The sequence below is a fragment of the Schistocerca piceifrons genome, chromosome 3 (assembly GCF_021461385.2).
Source record: "Schistocerca piceifrons isolate TAMUIC-IGC-003096 chromosome 3, iqSchPice1.1, whole genome shotgun sequence".
NCBI lineage: Eukaryota > Metazoa > Arthropoda > Insecta > Orthoptera > Acrididae > Schistocerca > Schistocerca piceifrons.
The window spans coordinates 911,839,059-911,859,398 of NC_060140.1; the positions used below are offsets into that span (position 1 = coordinate 911,839,059).

General features: G+C 42.9%; 1 protein-coding gene across 1 annotated transcript in view; it reads left to right on the plus strand.

Moving 5' to 3' along the window:
• LOC124787878 (protein O-GlcNAcase) overlaps positions 1-20,340 on the plus strand; it is a 158,150-nt gene that overhangs the window by 40,004 nt on the left and 97,806 nt on the right. The window contains exon 2 of the mRNA XM_047254854.1: positions 12,380-12,431. Within this exon, the coding sequence (XP_047110810.1) occupies positions 12,380-12,431 (52 nt within the window). The remainder of the gene's footprint in view (positions 1-12,379; positions 12,432-20,340) is intronic.

Genomic DNA, 20,340 nt, shown 5'->3' on the forward strand with positions numbered 1-20,340 from the left:
GCATGGCTGACTTCCTTCCCCATGCTCCCCTAATCTGATGGGACCAGTGATCTTGCTGTTGGGTCCTCTCCCACAAATATATCAGCCGACCAACATCTTTGATCTGGTTAAACAAACTGATAGGAAAATCAAGGGAATGTTAAGCAGTTCATGTAATGAATAAATGAGTGACATAGAATTAATGTACAGTATAACATTTATTTAATTTCAGGATAAAACAATGAGTGCTGAAGTTCCTTGTTAAGTTTTTAGTTTAGAGAATTTGTTTCACAGTTGTGTGATCAACGTTAAAAATTGTGACATCTGAAGAATGAACACAAAAATAATAACAGTAATGTAGACAGATACAGCATATGCTGTGGGCCCCAAAAGGGGAATGGTAAGAGCTGATAGGTAGTTGACCTCAGATTCAGCCATAATTCTTCACATACAAAGCAGTTCTGAAAGTTCTTCCATTAAATACTTTAGGAGTAAAGTAGACCACTGAGTGAAAATCAGAAGTGTTGAATAGTTGACAGGGACACACAAAAAGGAAAGAAAACTTGTTAAAATAAAATGGAAAGAAAACTTGTTAACTTTCAGAGTAAATTCTTTCTCTAGTTAGAGCATGTGCTCTCTCTCTCTCTCTCTCTCTCTCTCTCTCTCTCTCTCTCTCTCTCTCTCTCTCTCTCTCACACACACACACACACACACACACACACACACCAACACTGCCCACATGCCTAGCACATGCACCTGCCACTTCTCCCTCCGGTGCTCCTAATAAACAGACCATCCGCCTCCCTCTGAGCTGCTGGCTACCCATCCTTACCCGCCTCTCTCCCCCTCTACCCACCCCACCTCACTATAGTCCACCAGTCAAACTGCAATCCTTTCACTGTGTGTAGAGCTGGTATTGTGTGTGTGTGTGTGTGTGTGTGTGTGTGTGTGTGTGTGTGTGTGTGTGTGTGTTTCATACTGTACCTGGAGGAAGTATTTATTCCGAAAGCTAACAAGTTTTCTTTCCTTTTTGTGTGTCCTTGTCAACTACTCAGCACTTACTGCTTTTCAATGAGTGGTTACTTTTTGGCAGCAATACCCTATTGTAATTACTTCCCACGTTAGTATTTCTATAATTAATTTGTGAAAATTGAGTAACTGTGAACTGAAATATGTATACTGGATTAACACTATGCTTTAAAAACAGAGAGAGAAAAGAGGAGCAGATCTAGAATAACTCACTTGAAGTAAGATTCATTTTATGGTATTTCTGATCCTGACACTATAAATAAATGTAGTGATGCCACATACTTTAAACTTTTTTTCACCCATCCTTGTCGTGTTTGTTGAGTGATTTCATCTCAAATCATAAAAAAAAAAAAAAAAAAAAAAAAGGAATGTTCAAGTTCCACATGATACCTCTCCAAAACTACAATATGTTGATTTTCTGATGATTTGTTAAAATGCTACATACCTCTCGAAATGAGAGTAGCTATGAAAATATTATAATGAAAGGCAAAATTTAAAAAAATGTAATAAAGAAACCAAAAGTGATACAGATTTGAATTTATTTTCAATAAATACTTCGTCCCAATATTATGAGACATGATTAATACATATACACGTCTGAGCTTTTTTTTAATGAACTATGAAAATTTGTAACTTCTTGTGAATTTCAAAATTATGTTTCGAATATATGAATTGTCATAGGATGCTAACTGCCTTGAGAAATGATAAAGTAGAGGACTGCTAACTGTCAGCTATGACATTAATGCATGAAATTCTTAAACTGTCAAAATATTTGCACGTAAAGATGAAAGAATCTGAATTTTTTTGGTTATTTAGAAATTATTTTCTCCAAAACCCCCATCCGTAAAGTTCTAAAAATTTTATGGTACATTAGTTGGTCATTGTACTTAGGAAATATACAATGAGAGTGGGCAATACTTGTCTGTACAAAATGTGAGAAATTTTGTAGGTAGACCTAGGTCTACCTAGCCCTACTCTCAAGGTCAGAAAAATCATGGACACTTAAATTGATCACTGATTTTAAGTAAATGTCGTGCAAAACAGGCATTTCTGAATCAAAATAATTGCTTAACAACATTATAAGTGAGTAAGAAAACAATTCATTATTTTGTTCGAAAGCATTTTTAACGAAGATGAGATATAGAATATTTATACCCATTTTTCTTTTTATGATGATATTCACAAATTATTATTGTCTTCTGTCATTATTTTACTTCTTCATGACTTTCTATGAATTAAAATTGCATACAATGTAACAATCAACATTAAATTTTTGAAAAAAATTCATTTGTTTTTTTCATATGGTTCTCATTGAACTTGTAGAGCCGAGCTGGATTTGCACACGGACAAGGCTGATAGAACAAGAACAGTACGTAGGAAATGGGGACTGCACACTGATCTTTTGATGATGGACATTTGAAAGCATTAGCAGGACTATGAGGTGTCATAAAGCAGACAGTTATATCTTACAGTTCCTGACACACACATATTATTTGTTCCACCCACCACTGATTGTCATACACACAAGAAGTGGCTCACTAAAGAGTCTTCTTATGTATACTGTGGTCTCTGCATTTCAACCACAGTAAAAGGCTGCATTTCATGGAGAACCGCTCTTGCAATTTATGTGCCACTTCGGGATACAACCCAGTAATGATTCGATTGAATTCCTACTGCAGGCTTCATAGCAGATCAATCTTCTCTCTTTTTTGAATGGAATTCCCTTAGTGTACTTTCATTTAGAATTAAGAGTTTCATATTTGTTACTAATGTTGATGTGGTTTGTACAAATCCAGTAGCATCTCTTGTAGTATCAACAGCTTCATGCTGGAGATTAAATCTTGTTGCAAGATGTTTACAGAGACCACCACCCCCATCACATCCATTTTTCGCATGACCTGTTGCTGAAAATATCCATTTTTTGTCTTAATTTATGTACTACATTGTTGACCAAGCTGATAAAGCTGAAAGCAGCTTTTAAAATGAGATGCTGCACCATCGGTCACATATACCTGAGAGTTTTCAAATCTCATCCAGTGCAGTCCACAATAATCAGTCTTTCCTTCTCATCCCATATGGTAAGTCTCCCCCTGACCTGCAGTTCTGGGTGACTTTCTCGAAATCTACCCCTTTTCCTAGACTTCTCCAGTCCTTTTCCTTCACCCTTCTTCCTTCCTCTTCAACCCTTCTGCCTGAGGAAAGAGCCACTGGCTTCGAAAGTTTGCCAGTTACAAAGTCTGTTATGTGTGTGTTCTACCGCTGCTTGGCGAGTGGATTTTTTTTATCTATCCAGTTAAATAATTTTTACCTTTTTAGCATTTTTACGTTTTTCACTGACAGAGATAACATCAGCCTGCTGCAGTCTTTGTCACCACTTAGGTAATATTTGAGAGCAACAGTAAGGGTATCATCTTGCAGTGGATGCCCACAGTAAGAATCTGGGCATTCTTTGTTTTACACCCTTTTGAAATCAAATAATGTGAAGAAGTGGATATGTATTTCTGTATCTGATGCTTAGAGTAGCTACCTGGTATCAGTGTCGGTAACTGTACTTTCTCAATAGAGGCAGCTGCTGAGATAGCAGTATTTAGGTTTTGAAACCACACATCACATTTCATGCGCATATCAGTATCTTCAAGTTCTGCACCAACTACATCTACATCATACACTTCACAAAGTTTTGAAGATGTTGCTTGTGTAGAACTTGTTTCAATCCCTTCTACTTTTCTTTTTGCATACTGTTTTCTCCTTGTGCTTTTCCTGGGTGTTTAAGGTGGGTTATTGTAGGGACTACAGCAGAAATGATATCATTCAGTGGAGCAACAGCTTCATACTCATCTGCACTGTTTTCTTCAGTTTCGCATTCAGGTGATGGTTGTCACTAAATTTCTTCTTGTAGTGAGCGTAGAAATTCCTGCACAGTGGATGTGATGGTAATACCATTAACCAAACAACATTTTCTGTAATTCTCAAAAGTTTTTGGCTGGAGGTTTTTGAGTAAATAATTTTTAAAAACTAGTAAAAATGTAATTTTTTACATTTTTAGTAATAAATATTTTCATAATACAGATAACTGCAGCAGAGAAGATACTGTTTATAATTACATCAGTAGTGTCTGGTAATATGACAGAAAAGATAGTGTTCTGTGACTTTCCAAATTAGGAAAAAAAAATTAAGTGCAAAAATCAACTTAAATTTCGTATTTTAATCTTAAATTTGAAAGTTAAGGGAAACCCATAAGTTTGTGGGTGTCAGCTAAGTTTTGATACACTGAGACGGAACTTTAAAGCAAATCATGTGCCAGGTCTCCAGTACTTTCGGTTTATTAGTCATATTTTTTTTTGTTCTCTACTGTTTTAAGAGTTATTTGCAAAATATACATTTTTCAAAGGGCAGTACCATTTACAAAAATGAAGATAAAAGAAAATATGTTTCAACACTTATGATATAGATGTCTAATATATAGTCTTTCCAGAGAAATTCATGACCACAAGTTGATATGACCTGTATGATTTGAGATGAAATCAACCCATTGTTATGTTCCCTGTAACGACCTTGTTATCGATGTAAATCATTTTCTTTCCCCCTCTTTCTCCATTTTCTGAAGACTCATTTTGATAAGGGTTCCCATTTTTTAACCAGTTAAGGTGAGTGCCAGTACGACAGGGTATACAAAAAAGGAATTATTTTTTAAAAGCTATATATTTTAAAATTGTTTACAAAACAGCCTTATTCCCTTCAAAATGCTCTCCATTACAACTAATACATTTGTGTACCAGTGCTTTCACTGTTTGAAACATTTTTTGTAGTCATCTTTAGAAATGGCTGACAGCTCCTCCCGCATTTTTTTCTTTGACTCTTCAATGTTGTCTAATCGATGTCCTTTCGTGCCCCTTTTCATTCTTGGAAATAAGAAAAATTTGCATGGAGCCAGGTCAGGTGAGCAATATGCAACGGGCAGATGAACTGTACCATTTTTAGCCAAAAACTGTCTAACCGAGATGGCTGTATGTGCAGCTGCGTTGTCATGGTGGAAAAACCAGTCTCCTCTCTACCAAATATCAGGTCTTGTTTGACTGAACCGAGATCCAAGATAACCCACTGATCTCTGACAGTTGATCAATTGTCTGTTGACAGGCTGTGAGCAAAATCTCTCAACTTTTTTCAATATTTTCATTGATTTGGGCAGTTGAGGGATGTCTAGAAAAAGGTTTGCCATCAGTCGGCACGCCACAATTTTTAAATTGAGCAAACCACTCGTACACCTGAGTTTTTCCCCTAGCGTCATCTTGGTAAGCTGTTTTCAACATTAGAACAGTTTGAGCAGTATTTTTACTGAGTAGAAAACAAAATTTCACAGTGTTCATTTAAACTTTCCATCATAAAGAACGAAATGAGAACAAAACAGTCCGAGCAAAAGCAGTCACTGCAGATGAACAGAACAAGCCAGGTTGACAACACAGGTGGCACTGAACTAGCAATGAGCTGTGCTATAGACACCAAGATGCAGAAATGTATATTACACAAGCCCTGGCAACAGCAATGTTATTCTGTTTTTACCCTCTCATACTATCACTTTTATTACGTGGTTTGAATACTTCTTTAAAGTTGACTTATGTTGCATTTGGAAGATTTAGAGACAGCTGTTGCTGTATCTGGTGGCCATTTTAAAACCTATGGTTACCACAATCGTATCAGGTATATTTTTAAACCCAGATATTCTATTTTTACCTCTTTACACCATATTCTCTTTCACAAAAGTCTAACCTATCTTTCCTATATTTGTGAACCTTTCTATGTCTTCATCTATACTCTGCAAACTACCCTGAAGTGCATGGTAGAGGGTACTTCCCCTTGACCCAGTTATTAGGGTTCTTCCCAGTCCATTCATATATTGAATGCAGCAAGAATGATTGTTTGAATGCCTCTGTGCGTGCAGTAATTATTCTAACTTTTTCCTCACAATCCCTGAAGGGTGTTGTAATATATTCTTAGAATTATCATGTGAAGCCAGTTCTTGAAACTTTGTTAGTAGACTATCTCAGTATCTTCAAGAGTTGGCCAGTTCATTTTCTTCATTGTCTCTGTGAAGCATCAAATAAAAATGTCACAATCTGTGCTGTCCTTCTCTGTATGTATTCAATATCCCCCGTTAGTCCTGTCTAGTACAGGTCCCACACACTTGAGCAATATTCTAGAGTGCGTCATACAAGTGATTTGTAAGCATTCTCCTTTGTAGACTGATTTCACATCCTCACAATTATATCAATAAACCGAAGTCTACCACCCGCTTTATCCGTGACTGAACCTGTATGATCATTCCATTTAATATCCCTATAAAGTTTTGTTACTTAAAATCTGTCTTGATTGCAGTTTTTTTTTATTTTTATTTATTCATATGACCGGTTTTGGTTCATTCAGAACCATCTTCAGATCTGATATTTCAGTTACAGGAGTAACCCATCCAAATCCAGCAACTTTCACATGCTACGTCCCTACAAAGTATTACACCCAGGTGTGTGTCTGAGTCGGCCGATTAGAACTGTGACTCATTGGTATTGTTGTCATATGGTGCTACCCCACCAGGGGGCTCGCCACTCTTTAGCAGGTTCATGCTTAGCTACCGTGGATCCCCAGCCTTTGCAGCATTTTTTTCCATTCCGTGCTGCATGGCTATCCTCTTGCTGTTCTTTTTCCCCTCCCTTGGGGAAAATGTCTGCGGTATTATTGGGAATGTTGTGCGTTCTGTCGCTGAAGAGTGAACAGTCTCACTTTTGTTTTTCACTCCCTTTTCTTTTCTTTGTTTTCCTTCTCCTCTCGTTTCTCTGCTTTGGCATTTGAGTATTCTCTTTTTTTCTTCTTTCTCCCTGTGTGCTCCTGAAGACCGGCCCATGCGTCTGACCTGTAACGGGTGAATGGGTAATGTGTAATTCCCAGCCCCGGGTCGATAGGTAGGGTTCGCACGTACCCCCTGGTACCGGCCAGGCCCAGGGAGGGGTGAATGCCTGAGCTGTAACCTTCCCAAATTGCCGACTGGTCCCTCTGGCAGGTGTTCGGGAGGTGTGACCTGAGGTGTGAACAGTTACCTAAGGCGTGTGCGCCCCCTTGTGAAGGGGTCCGCCAGTTGGAAGGAGCATGTCATCGGAGACACTGGTAATCATGGGGGATTGTCTCACTATGAGTCAATCATTTTCCCAGTCATGAGGCTAATTATTCAAAGACCCTTCCGGCTGCACCACAGTTCCTCGTGGTCTCATGTACTGAGGACATACAGTCCTTCGCCACAGTAAATCCATTTATTATTCAGAAAGGTGTAGATGCAATTGCTGGCCTTGTGAAATCCTGCTCTCATTTATGGAATGACACTTTGCTTTTGGAGACCGCTTCTGATTCTCAAGCACAACAACTGCTTGCTGCCTCGCTTCTCCACGGTTACCCTGTTCGTGTCAAGGCCCATAGAACTTTAAATTCTTCCCGTGTTGTAATTTAGACCAGGCTGCTGAAAGGTCTAACTGAGGCCGAAATCCAGTCTTACCTCTTGTGATCAGAGTGTCATTGCTGTCCATCGTGTAATGAAAAAGGTACGATTCCTCCTTAGTGCCCACCCACACTCTCTTTTCACCTTTGATAGAGTGGTGCTTCTGTCCAAGCTCAAAGCAGGCTATGAAATTATCACCATTTGGTCGTACATTCCGAACCTGATGCGCTGCTACCAGTGTCATCATTTCAACCACACTAGAAAGTCTTATCAACACCCAGCCACATGTGTCACCTATGGTAGGGATGCACACGAGAGCAATTGTCCACTTCCTTCTCCCCACTGTATCAACTGCAATGGTGGCCATGCCACCTCCTCTCGGGATTGTCCTGTGTATCTGGATGAGTGAGCTGTTCAAGAGATCCGGGTAAAGGAAAAGGTGCCTTATCCAGTCGCTCACAAGTTACTGGCTAGTCACAGACCCTGCGTTCTCCCGTCTGGTATCTATAGTTCTGTTCTTGTTACCCTTCGCTCCATGAAGGATACGGCTACACAGACATGCGACCTCCAATTCGACTCTGAGGTTGTGAAATCGCCCAGTGTCAAAGTAGCATCGCCATCCCCCTGTCCGGCTGTGCAACAAGCCGTCAAACTCTCGCCTCATGGGGTGAAGCCACCAGCTACACAACCGCTAGGCCACAAAGGACAGAAGGAGTACTCCCGTGAAGACTTCCTCTATCCCTTCAGCCACACAACACCGAGGCTTCACCTAACCGGAAAGGCTCAAAGAAGTCCACCAAAGGCAAATGGTCTTCTCCTTTGCCACCTTGAAGATCCTCTTCGATGGTGTCGCCACATGGTACCTTAGCCCAGCCGGCTTCCATGTCGCCAGTGCGCACCAACAACTGTTTTGGACTCCACAGACCAACCGCACAAGCAAGCTGATGCTTCTGTGGACCCCATGGAGCAGGATCCTCCTGCTTTGGTGTCCTGTAGTAGTGCCTCTTCCCCAGCTCTCTCTCGGCAGCCGCTGAGGTGACACCCCTACATCTCTTCATCATCATGATTCTCCTCCAATGCTCCAGTGGAATGTTCGCGGCCTTCGGTCCCACAAAGAGGATTTATAGCTGGTTTTAGCATTGCAGCGTCCCTTTGTACTCTGCCTTCAGGAAACGAAATAGCACCCTCACGACTGCTTTGAGCTTTCACATTTCTTACCGTTTCGTTTTGATCTTCCCCCTGAGGTTGGCATTCCATCTCATGAGGGTGTCATGCTGCTCATACTGGCTGACATTCATAGTCAACCCTACCCCCTGACTACCAATCTTCAAGCTATTGCAGTTCATCTTTTCCTCTTCAAGCTATTGCAGTTCATCTTTTCCTCCCCCCCCCCCCCCCCCCCCCCTGACTTTTTCCCTCTGTACCATAAATGTCCCTCCGTCATTCCCTGTCACCAGGTCAGACTTCCTTCAACTTATTGGGCAGCTATCTCCCCCCTTTTTGCTGCTTGGTGATTTTAATGCGCATCTTCCCCTTTGGGGTTCTTCCAGGACCTGTCAGATAGGTGCCCTATTGGCTGACCACCTTAACCAACTTAGCCTCTTCTGCCTTGACACTGGAGCACCCACTTCCCTTGCGAACTCCTCACACACATATTCCCATTTGGACCTTTCCTTGTGCACTGCCCAGCTTGCCCCTCGTCTTGAGTGGTCCGTTCTTTCTGACACCTACTCGAGCGATCATTTCCCGGGTGCTATCCATTTGCTGACTCCTACCCCATCCTTGTACATGCTGACTAGCAGCTTTACTTCTCCTTGGCGACCTTTGAAGAATGATATTTCCCCAGTTGTGCTGACTGCTGCAGAATGTTCCATCTCCATTACTTCCTCTTTACCACATCATGTCTCAGTCTCTTGGTGGACTGTGAGGCATGCCGTGACACAATTCATGTGTGGAGACTTGCTATCCGTATTTTAACGGCCACCCTATGCAGGCAATCTGTATTCATTATAAACAGATATGTGCAAAGTGTCGTCGCGTTCTTCGGGATAGCAAAAGAACCAGCTAGATTTCATTCACTAGTTCTTTTAACAGTTTCACACCTTCCTCTGTCATGTGGGCCTACCTCCGACGGCTCTCTGGAACCAAGATCCATTCCCCAATTTCCAGCATGATTGTAGCTGACGATGTCATTGTGGACCCTATTGCTATCTCCAACAGCTTGGGCCGCCATTTTGCAGAAATTTTGAGCTCTTCCCACTATCGCCCTGCCTTCCTCCATCGGAAATGAGTGGAGGAGGCTTGGGCGATACCCTTCTCATCTCCGAATCACGAGTGCTACAATGCCGCCTTTACTATGAGGGAGCTAGATCATGCTCTCAGTTCATCCCGATCCTCCGCCCCAGGGCCAGGCACCATCCACATTCAGATGTTGCAGCACCTTTCTCTTGCGGGCAAGCACTTTCTGTGTAACACATACAACTGCATCTGGTCAGAGGGCACATTTCCTGGACACTGGCAGGAAGCCACCATCATACCCATACCTAAGCCTGGTAAGGACAAAAACCTCCTTCTGGCTACCTCCTCATTTGTGTTACCAGCTGCTTTTGCAAGGACATGGAACATATGATTCATGCCTGGCTGGTGTGGTGGCTCGAGTCTTGCCATTTACTAACAAATGCACAGTGTGGATTTAGAGTGCGGCGTTGATCATCTTGTTAACTTTGTCCACTCATGTCATGAATGGTTTTCTGCAGAAATCCCATACTGTGACCATGTTTTTCGATTTGTAGAAGGCCTACGACACCTGCTGGAGAACTGGTATCCTCCATACTCTTTATATGTGGGGCTTCCATGGGTGCCTGCCCTGTTTTCTTCAGGCATTTTTACAAGACTGAGTTTTCAAGGCGGGTGTGGGTTCTGCCTTGTCAGACACCTTTATCGAGGAAAATGGTGTGCCTCAGGGTTCTGTCCTGAGTATTGTCCTCTTTGCTGTCGCCATAAACCTTATAACGGCCTGTCTCCCGCTGGGCATTTCCGGCTCTCTTTTTGTTGACGATTTGGCCATCAATTGCAGTTCTCCATGGACATGTCTCACTGAGCGGCATCTTCAGTGCTGTCTTGATCGTCTTTACTCCTGGAGCATCGACAATGGCTTTTGCTTTTCCACTGACAAAACCATCTGTATGAATTTCTGGTGATGCAGATGGTTTCTCCCACCATCTCTCCATCTTGGGCCTGTTGCCCTTCCATTCTTTGAAACTACGAAATTCCTGGGGGCTCATGCTCAATAGGAAACACTCTTGGTCCACAGCTGTGATACATTGTATAGAAATTGAAGATGAGGGAGAAAGGATAGGTAAGGGGAGCAACTAATGATATCAGCTGTATTTGAAATTTATGCAGAATTAGCGGTAATGAGTGACAACATGTGTCTGACCTGGACTCGAACCTGGCATCTCCTGCGTACTAGGCAGTTGCATTACCACTGAATCACCGGGACATAGTATTGTTTATCACAGTAGCACACACTGTCTCAGTGCACTCCCTGCCCAACCCCTGTTCCCACCTAGTGCCACCTATCCACAGTCCCCATCCTTGTCCTCCATGCTCGCTAATTTTAGATTCCTACTGGAGGTTGAATGAAAGAACAGACATCATGCACTCATATATAATTGATCCACTTCAATGGGTAATGAATCCACAACCTTCAGTGCGGATGCACATTTAAGTTCAACCTCCAATGTAAATCTAAAATTAACAAGTATGGACATTGACCTTGTGGCTAGGTGGAGCTAGCTGGGGAGCATGCCAAGATAATCTGTACAATTGCCATAAACACTTTGTCTGGGTGGCACAGCGGTTAATGCAGCTGCTTAGCAAACAGGAGATCCTGGGTTCAAATCCTGGTCCGACACATATTTTCACTTGTTGCCGCTGATTATGCATAAAGTCCTGATACCATTAGTTCCTTTCCTTCCCTTTTGTTTCCTTCCCTTCCACCTTCAATTTAGATAAAACCTACATATGTGTTACTTATTAGTAAATTTCCTGGAAATTCATTCGAATGATATAGACATCTTGTTATCCATTATAAACGTTAGAAGTAACTAGGAATAACTGACACTTCCGTCAGTTATGGTTTGAATGATGATCGTTGTGCAAATGAAAGTCAAGAACAAAAATGCAATACCTTCCAAGCCCAAAGAAAACATTGACATTTATAGCTTTCAGGCTGTAATTTTTTTGATCAAACAAAGGGGAGAGAAAGTGCTTAAAGTTAAGCATTGTGGAAAGCCAGTTTCATTTCAGAAAATCTTAATGTAAATTGTATAAACAACATTGAAATACGTGCCAAAATGAAACTTGCAAAAGCTTGAGAAAAAAAAAAAACTATTAAAAAAATTAAGTACTACTCGTGAGAGCCAGGGCACCATTACCGGGGGTGATCTACAAGGTGGTGCCCTCTGGTTGCAAAGTTTTAGGAGATTGTATGGAAAAGGAAGTCGCAACATCACTAAGTTTACTTAAAGCAAACATGTTAGTAGATAATACTGTAGATCTGTAGCTGATGTGAAGACAAAGCTTCCTGTAATTCCTTAAAATTCTGTGGCTAAAGGCAGTCAGTCAAGTTTCCTGCAAGATCTACATGTAAATCACAATTTATCATTTCAGAAGAAAAAGTCTTAGTCGCTTGTGCACTTGATGAATTCTATGACACAATGACAGCAATATCCTTTCCGGATAATTGCTTCCATAATCGTGGACGATTTAGTATGTACAAATAAGTATCAGTTTTTTAATAACGTGTTTGATTTCTTTTATCCTCTGTTTCATTGTTTTCCTGCATTGTTTCATTTTTGTCACTAATGTGTACAATTTTTAACTTTTAAGGATTCTATGGGAGGCCATGGACAACAGAGCAACGAAAAGATCTCTTCCAAAAGTAAGTACTGTCCAAAGCTTTATATGAGAGGATGCATTAGTGAGAAATGTGGATCAAGGTAGGGCAAGATTCAGGTTGCAGTGCATAAACATGAAAACATTGGTTTTATTCTTACCATATCTTCATTAATCCTTTATGTATGCTTCGTCAGATGCCACAAGCGATCTCTCTGTCCATTCAAAGGTTGATAACCTTATGCCTTTTCTCCCATATCCTCATCATAAGGTAAAGGTAGCTCTAGTACTGAAAGCTGAAGCTTCAGTACTGTCTGTAATCCTCTCTGTAAAGCAATGACATTAAAATCATCTGTGTAAAAAACAGTGGAAAATTCAGGAGGGAATACAACAATATTATGGAAAGGAAAGTTGCTACTCACCATATAGTGGAGATGCTGAGTTGCAGATAGGCACAACAAAAAGACTGTCAGAAATAAACAAAGCTTTCAGCCATTAAGGCCTTCGTCAACAATCGATGTACACACACACACACACACACACACACACACACACACACACAAAAGGGCATTTGACAGGGCTCCTGACTGCGAAGGAAATCCCATTGATAGCAATGGCAAACTACTTCGAGGTCAAAAAACACACAAACCAAATGGTTTCAGTGCAAGAAGGACCCTCGTATCACCATCTCCAGCAGGATTAAGCATTTTTTTAGGGGTGGAATGGTAGCACCTGAAACTGCACTGGGGGCGGCTCAGGTGACCTTGAGATTTGAGTTGCCATATGAGGCGGTGGTTGATCATGCATTCACAAGGCTTACCCACGTAACTGGTATGGCTACACTCTGGTAACTCATAGAGGTGCTATGGTCCTTGCCTGGTTTCCATAATGGAACTAACATTGCCTCCTTCCAAATCATGGTATACTGTCCATCAGATCAAATTTGACTGAAACACCAGAGGAACAGAGAGAGAGAGAGAGAGAGAGAGAGAGAGAGAGAGAGAGAGAGAGAGAGAGAGAGAGACTTCGCAATCTTCTACTCTTCCTCTGATCTTACACTGATGATGAGGCAGCTACAGCTGACCATCAGGAGGCTGGAAACCTGGGCCAAGACAACTGGTTCTTGGTTCTCACCAGAGAAGAGTACGTCTGTCAATTTTAATTGTGCTCATCGAAGTTTTAATCAACCAGTGTTCACAATGGGGGAAAATGTTTTACATTTTCAGGAAACTGTGAGCTTTTTGGCTTTATTATTTGACTCAAAATTAACTTGGCTCCCACACCTGAAAGGCCTATGAACAAGGGCTTCCAGTCATTGAATATTTTGAAATCCCTTAATGGAAAAGCGTGGGGAGGGGACAGGTCCCGCCTTCTGCAGTTTTGTAGGACGTTAGTTGATCATGTTTCGATTATAGCAGCACGGTCTACGGATCAGCCTGTATTTCCTATTCAAGATGTTAGACACTGTCCACCATGAGGGCATTCGAATATCAACTGAATCATTTTGGACCAAACCCGTTCAGAGTCTGTGTACAGAGGCTAGTGAACCACCACTCTGGATTCAGCAACGTACCCTTTGGCTCGACAGGCACTGCAAATCTCAGTTTCACCTCAGTCATTGGCATTTAGTGCAGTGGTCCGACCCAACTTTGAATGGCTGTTTAGGAATCGGCCCCATGTGACCCATCCATTCGAGATACTTGCTGCTGACTGTCTCTTGGACCTGGATCTATCAGAATTCTAAATACACAGCCAGGAATGGAATGCATTGCCGCCTTGGTGTCTTCAAAGGCCCAAAGTGATTTTAAGATTGATGCAGTACAAGAAAGCTTTTACTCCAGATTATGTTTTTACAAATTTGGTTTCTACCATTTTACACTACTGGCCATTAAAATTGCTACACCAAGAAGACATGCAGATGATAAACGGGTATTCATTGGACAAATATATTATACTAGAACTGACAAGTGATTACATTTTCACGCAATTTGGGAGCATAGATCCTGAGAAATCAGTACCCAGAACAACCACCTCAGGCCGTAATAACGACCTTGATACGCCTGGGCATTGAGTCAAACAGAGCTTGGATGGCGTGTACAGGTACAGCTGCCCATGCAGCTTCAACACGATACCACAGTTCGTCAAGAGTAGTTAATCCGGTGGAGCAAACAGGACTGCTGGGAACGATATGTTGCCACCATAGGTTCTCGCACCTCCCCATCTCAGGTGTGGTCACGGGTTTGGCGCATTTTTTACTTTCGCCCTCATGCATCTGTCCCTTGCCTTTCTCTTCGGGGTACACTTTGTACTCACCCAATCGCCATCGCCGAACATCTGGCAGAGTACTTCGCTCGTATTTCCACGACAGCAGGCTACAGCGCAGAATTCCGCGCCATTAAAGAGCTGGCTGACCATACGCAGTTGTCGTTTCGCACGCACCGTTGGGAACGATACAACGCCCCGTTTAGTGAATGGCAGTTCAAAAGTACCCTTACAGCTTGCCCCGATACCTCTCCAGGTCCAGACCGAATTCACAACCAGTTTCTTCGCCATCTCTCAGCGCACTGTCAGGTTGAATTACTCGCCCTGTTTAACCGCATCTGGACGGAGGACGTTTTCCCAACTCGTTGGCAGGATAGCGTTACCATCCCGGTGCTGAAACCTGGTGCAGATCCGCTGGTGGTTGATAGCTATCGCCCTATCAGCCTTACCAACGTTACGTGCAAACTCCTGGAACAGATGGTGAGTCAGCGGCTCATGTGGATCCTCGAAGCTCGGGGCCTCCTAGCCCAGCAACAGGGGGGCCTTCCGTCAGGGCCGCTCAGCGATCGACAATTTAGTCTCGCTAGAGTTGGCTATTCTTACAGCTTTTACCCGGCGAGAACATGTAGTTGCTGTTTCCTTTGATCTTTGGAAGGCATACGATACCACCTGGCGCCATCATATCCTTGCTGTGCTGCACGAATGGGGCTTATGGGGTCCACTTCAGATTTTTCTACAGAATTTTCTCTCCAATCGCTCCTTTCAGGTTAGAGTTGACACTTATTTTAGCTCTGCTCATATTCAGGAGAATGGTGTCCCGCAGGACTCGGTTCTCGCAAGGTAACCTCCCCATCGCACCCCCCTCAGATTTAGTTATAAGTTGGCCCAGTGGATAGGCCTTGAAAAACTGAACACAGATCAATGGAGAAAACAGGAAGAAGTTGTGTGGAACTATGAAAAAATAAGCAAAATATACAAACTGAGTAGTCCATGTGCAAGAGATGCAACATCAAGGATAGTATAAGCCAAGGAGCACCGTGGTCCCGTGGTTAGCGTGAGCAACTGCGGAACAAGAGGTGCTTGATTCAAGTCTTCCCTCGAGTGAAAAGCTTTTCTTTATTTTCACAAAGTTATGATCTGTCCGTTAGTTCATTGACGTCTCTGTTCACTGTAATAAGTTTAGTGTCTGTGTTTTGTGACTGCACTGCAAAACCGTGCGATTAGTAGATGAAAGGACGTGCCTCTCCAATGGGAACCGAAAACATTTGATCGCAAGGTCATAGGTCAACCGATTCCTCCACAGGAAAACACGTCTGATATATTCTATACGACACTGGTGAAGGCATGTGCGTCACATGACAGGAATATGCTGTCGACCCACCTAACTTGTACACTTTGGCGAATGAGTAAAAAGATTCTTCTACCTTGCCCAATTTAGGTTTTCATGTGGATGTGATAATAGCTCCCAAAAAAGTAATGAAACCGAAAACATAAGAGTTTGTCACATAAACTGCAACAAATGAATGCAACAGTTTCACAGTCGCACAGTTTTCCCTGTGCTCTGTCAAAACATATGTTTTTAACATTTTCAAATTTTTCTGTGTGTAGACCGTCAAATCCTGCATATGTCCAAGCAAATCTGAACATGTCCTGGAATTTTGGAGAGCGAAATTGATTATATAAAAAATTGAACTTTTCACGCGAGGGAAGACTTGAACCAAGGACCTCTCGTTCCGCAGCTGCTCATGCTAACCGTGGGACCACGGCGCTCTGTATCTCACACTATCCTTGTATTGCATATCTTGTGCATGGACTACTCACTTTTTATATTTTGCTTATTTTTTCATAGTTCCACACAACTTCTTCCTGTTTTCTCCATTGATCTGTGTTCAGTTTTTCAAGGCCCATCCACTGTGCCATCTTATAACTAAATCTGAGGGGGGGTGCGATTGGGAGGTTCCCTTGTCAGTGTTACCCTCTTTTTGGTGGCGATTAATGGTCTTGCGGCTGTGGTGGGCTCATCGGTCTGTTCCTTTCTATATGCCAATGACTTTTGTCTTTATTACAGTTCCCCAAGCATCAGTGTCACTGAGCCGCGACTGCAGGGAGCTATCAGTAAGGCACATTTTTGGGCATCCAACCATGCTTTTCAGTTATCAGTCTCTAAGACCCGAGTGATGCATTTCTGTCATCGTTGAATGGTCCACCTCTATCCAGAGCTCCTTGAGGAGACGCATCACTTCCTTGGCATGCTGTTTGATGCTCAGCTCACTTGGACACCTCATCTTCGCGAGCGTAAACAACGGTGCTGGCGGCACCTCAACATCCTTCGCTGCCTCAGCCACACCGTTTGGGGGGCTGCACGAACAACCCTCCTACAGCTCTATAAGGCCTTAGTTCAGTCCCGTCTCGACTACGGGAGCGTGGTGTACAACTCAGCAGCACCTTCACTGTTGCAGATCCTCGACTCGATTCTCCATTGTGTCGTCAGACTGGCGACAGGTGCCTTCTGCACTAGTCCGGTGACTAGCTTTCTTGTAGAAGCCCTCCCCTTCGATTCCGCTGACAACAGTTGCTTACGTCATACATCACCCGCGTCCATGCCTCGCCCGACCACCCAAACCGGAGGCTCCTTTTTCCATCTTCTGCAGTCCCCTCCCCACAATGGCGGCCTAGGTCGGGTCACCCGATCGCAGTCTGCGTTCATTCCCTTCTCTCGTCACTCGAGTCCTTTCCCCTTCCACCATCCTTCCGGCCCTCTTCTTCTACCCCTTGGTCCCTCCCTTGTTTGCGGCTTTACTTGGATTTGTCCTGCAACTCCAAGTCCTCCGTTCCACCTGCCAGTGTTTGTCAACAATTCCTGGCTCTTCTTGCCTCGTTTCGCGATGCAGATGTAGTCTACACCGATGGTTCTGTGGTCAATGGATGCACTGGGTTTGCTTTCATCCATGGCGACTACGTTGAGCAGCATTCCCTGCCTTGTGGGAGCAGTGTTTTCACTCCGGAGCTGGTTGCTCTTTATCGTGCACTCTCTCACCTTTCCTCCTGTCGTGGGGAGTCATTTGTCATAAGCAGTGACTTCCTGAGTGGATTGCAAGCACTTGACCAGTGTTTTTCTCAGGACCCTTTGGTGCGCGGTATTCAAGATGCTGTTTTTGCTCTTGCCGAGTGTGGTTGTTCAGCGACGTGTGTGGACCCCGGGCCACATCGGCATTCCAGGAAACGAACGTGTCAATCGGTTGGCCAAGCAGGCCACCACTTCGCCACCCCTGGAGCTTGGTCTCGTGGAAAGAGACCTCCAGTTAGCCCTACATCGCAAGGTCTGCGATGTCTGGAGCTCTGAATGGTCTGTCTTGAACATGCCAAATAAGCTCCACATGGTCAAGTCGTCCATGGCCATATGGAACTCATTCTTGAGGGGCATGTGTAGGGCCTCAGTTCTTCTCTGCTGTTTCCGAATTGGACATACGTGGTTGACCCACAGCTATCCCCTTTGTCGTGAGAACCTGCTGAAGTGTCGCTGTGATGCAGGGCTGACAGTGGTCCATCTTCTGATGAACTACCCCCTTTCAGCCCCCTTGTGGCAGTCCTTTAATTTACCAGCTGCACTTCCTTTAATTCTAGGTGACGATGCCTCTATAGCTGACTCAGTTTTACGTTTTATCCGTGCAGCTGGGTTTTATCACTCACTCTAGTGTGGGCACTCTCGCATGATTTCTCAGCCTACACCCACTCCAGTGACTTTTAATTGTAACGTGGATACCAAAATAGTGTCTCTTATGGTAGCAAGTTGTGTTGGTATCTCTGTCAATGCTTTCCAGCTGGAGGTTCTTCGTTTTTAGTTGAGTGGTTGACCTTTTACCTGATCCATCAACCACTGTAGTCTGTTTTACTCTAGTCAACTATTTGCTCTGCTCCTTTTACGTGTCCTCTATTTTGTGTTGCTGCGGTGTTCTTTTTAGCTCTGTACCCCTTGGTGTTTCCTCCCTCTGGGTGCAGAGGTTACACTTTTACTGTATAGGCCTTTTACAAGTATGTCTGTTTGGAACAGGGGACTGATGACCTCGATGTTTAGCCCCCATCAAACCCCAAAACAACCAACCATTGTTCGTTCCAGCATGTGCCACAGTCTGCAGTTGATTCCATCCTCTTCCCTCAGTAGCTGCCAGAATAGCTTCATCATTGTGTTGAATGAGGTACCAGGTTACACACCGAGTGCACTTGCTGTTCCTGCCCACTTATGGTTACCATTTCTTTAAGGGGTACCATTATTCGCCAAACGTTGAAATGCCAACAACAATTAATAGACTTTTACACTTATGTGTTTACTTCTTCTTGAAATGGCACACAGCAGGTTTCTCCCGTAGGTGAAGTGAGACTCATTGAATCAGTTCCAATTTAAAAAGCACCTTGAACACGCTGAGTTCTTTCTAGTCTCTGTCACCAGTCCTACCATTGATATGCCACTCACAGTCATCTGGACAAATAGTGATATATTCCATACTTCCTGTGGAGGAGATAGGATCCACAGGAGGTGATAGTACTTGAGGTATCCTGTTTAAGTTGATGCATCAGATAAGAGGACAATTAAGATGAGAAGACCATAAAATCGCAGTGGGGGTGAATGACTAGCTATTAATTACCTTTAGGAGCCAAAGTGCTAAGTACTTAATGGAAAAAAAAGAAAAATCAAATTTATCCTAGCTTTTGGACTTGCTGGTCCCTCCTCAGGGAGAAAAGGTTTGTTTGAGGAAGTATAGAAAGGGAGCTAGGTCATTTCAAAACCCCGGATGACAGTGTCCAACTTCTTATGAGAGTGAAGGATGACATTGATAAGGAGGAATACACTTATGATTCTGTAACCTCGGAAAGTTTTTGTACTTTTATGAATGAGGTTGGTTTGATAAGTCTGGTAAATTTCCATGAGAGAATGTAACATTTTTGTTGTGTCATCATGGGTGGTAATCTTGATGATTCCAAGGATCGTATCTAGGATTTGGACAATGTACAGCATACAGTTCATTGTTGACAGCCATCTGGTTTGATCACTCTGTCAACCGTGATTGAAAATTAAGGAAACTGAGTTTTGTGCTGGTATCAAACATTTTCATTTGAAGAGTTGTACTACTACACATATCAAAACAAAACTGGATGAAGTTCATGGGGACTCTGCACAATCATTGAAGACCATTTACTTTTGGGTTAGTGAAATTAAACGTGGTCAGACAAGAACTGAAAATGAAGCATGCTCTGGCCGTCCAATTGAGGTCACCATAAAAGAAACCATTGACAAAGTCCATGATATGGTAATGGAAGACCGCCGAATAAAAATTCATGAGATTGCTGAGATGCTAGTCTTCTCAGCTGAGCAAGTGCATAATGTCCTTAATGAAGAACTGGCTATGAAGAAGCTGTGTCCTGTGTGTATGTGGGTGCCACGATTGCTCACATTCAAGCAAAAGCACATGTGGCACAACATTTCAACACCATGTCTAGTGAAGTTTAATCACAGCCTGCAAGATTTCTTGCACCAGTTTGTGACTGCTGAAAAGTGGAGCCATGGAGCCATCAGTTCACACCAGAGTCAAAATGGCAGTCAAAAAAATGTACATAATCTGGTGAAAATGCACTGAAGAAGGCAGAGACCATTTTGTCAGCTGGTAAGGTGATGGCCACTGTTTTAGGGAGTCCCA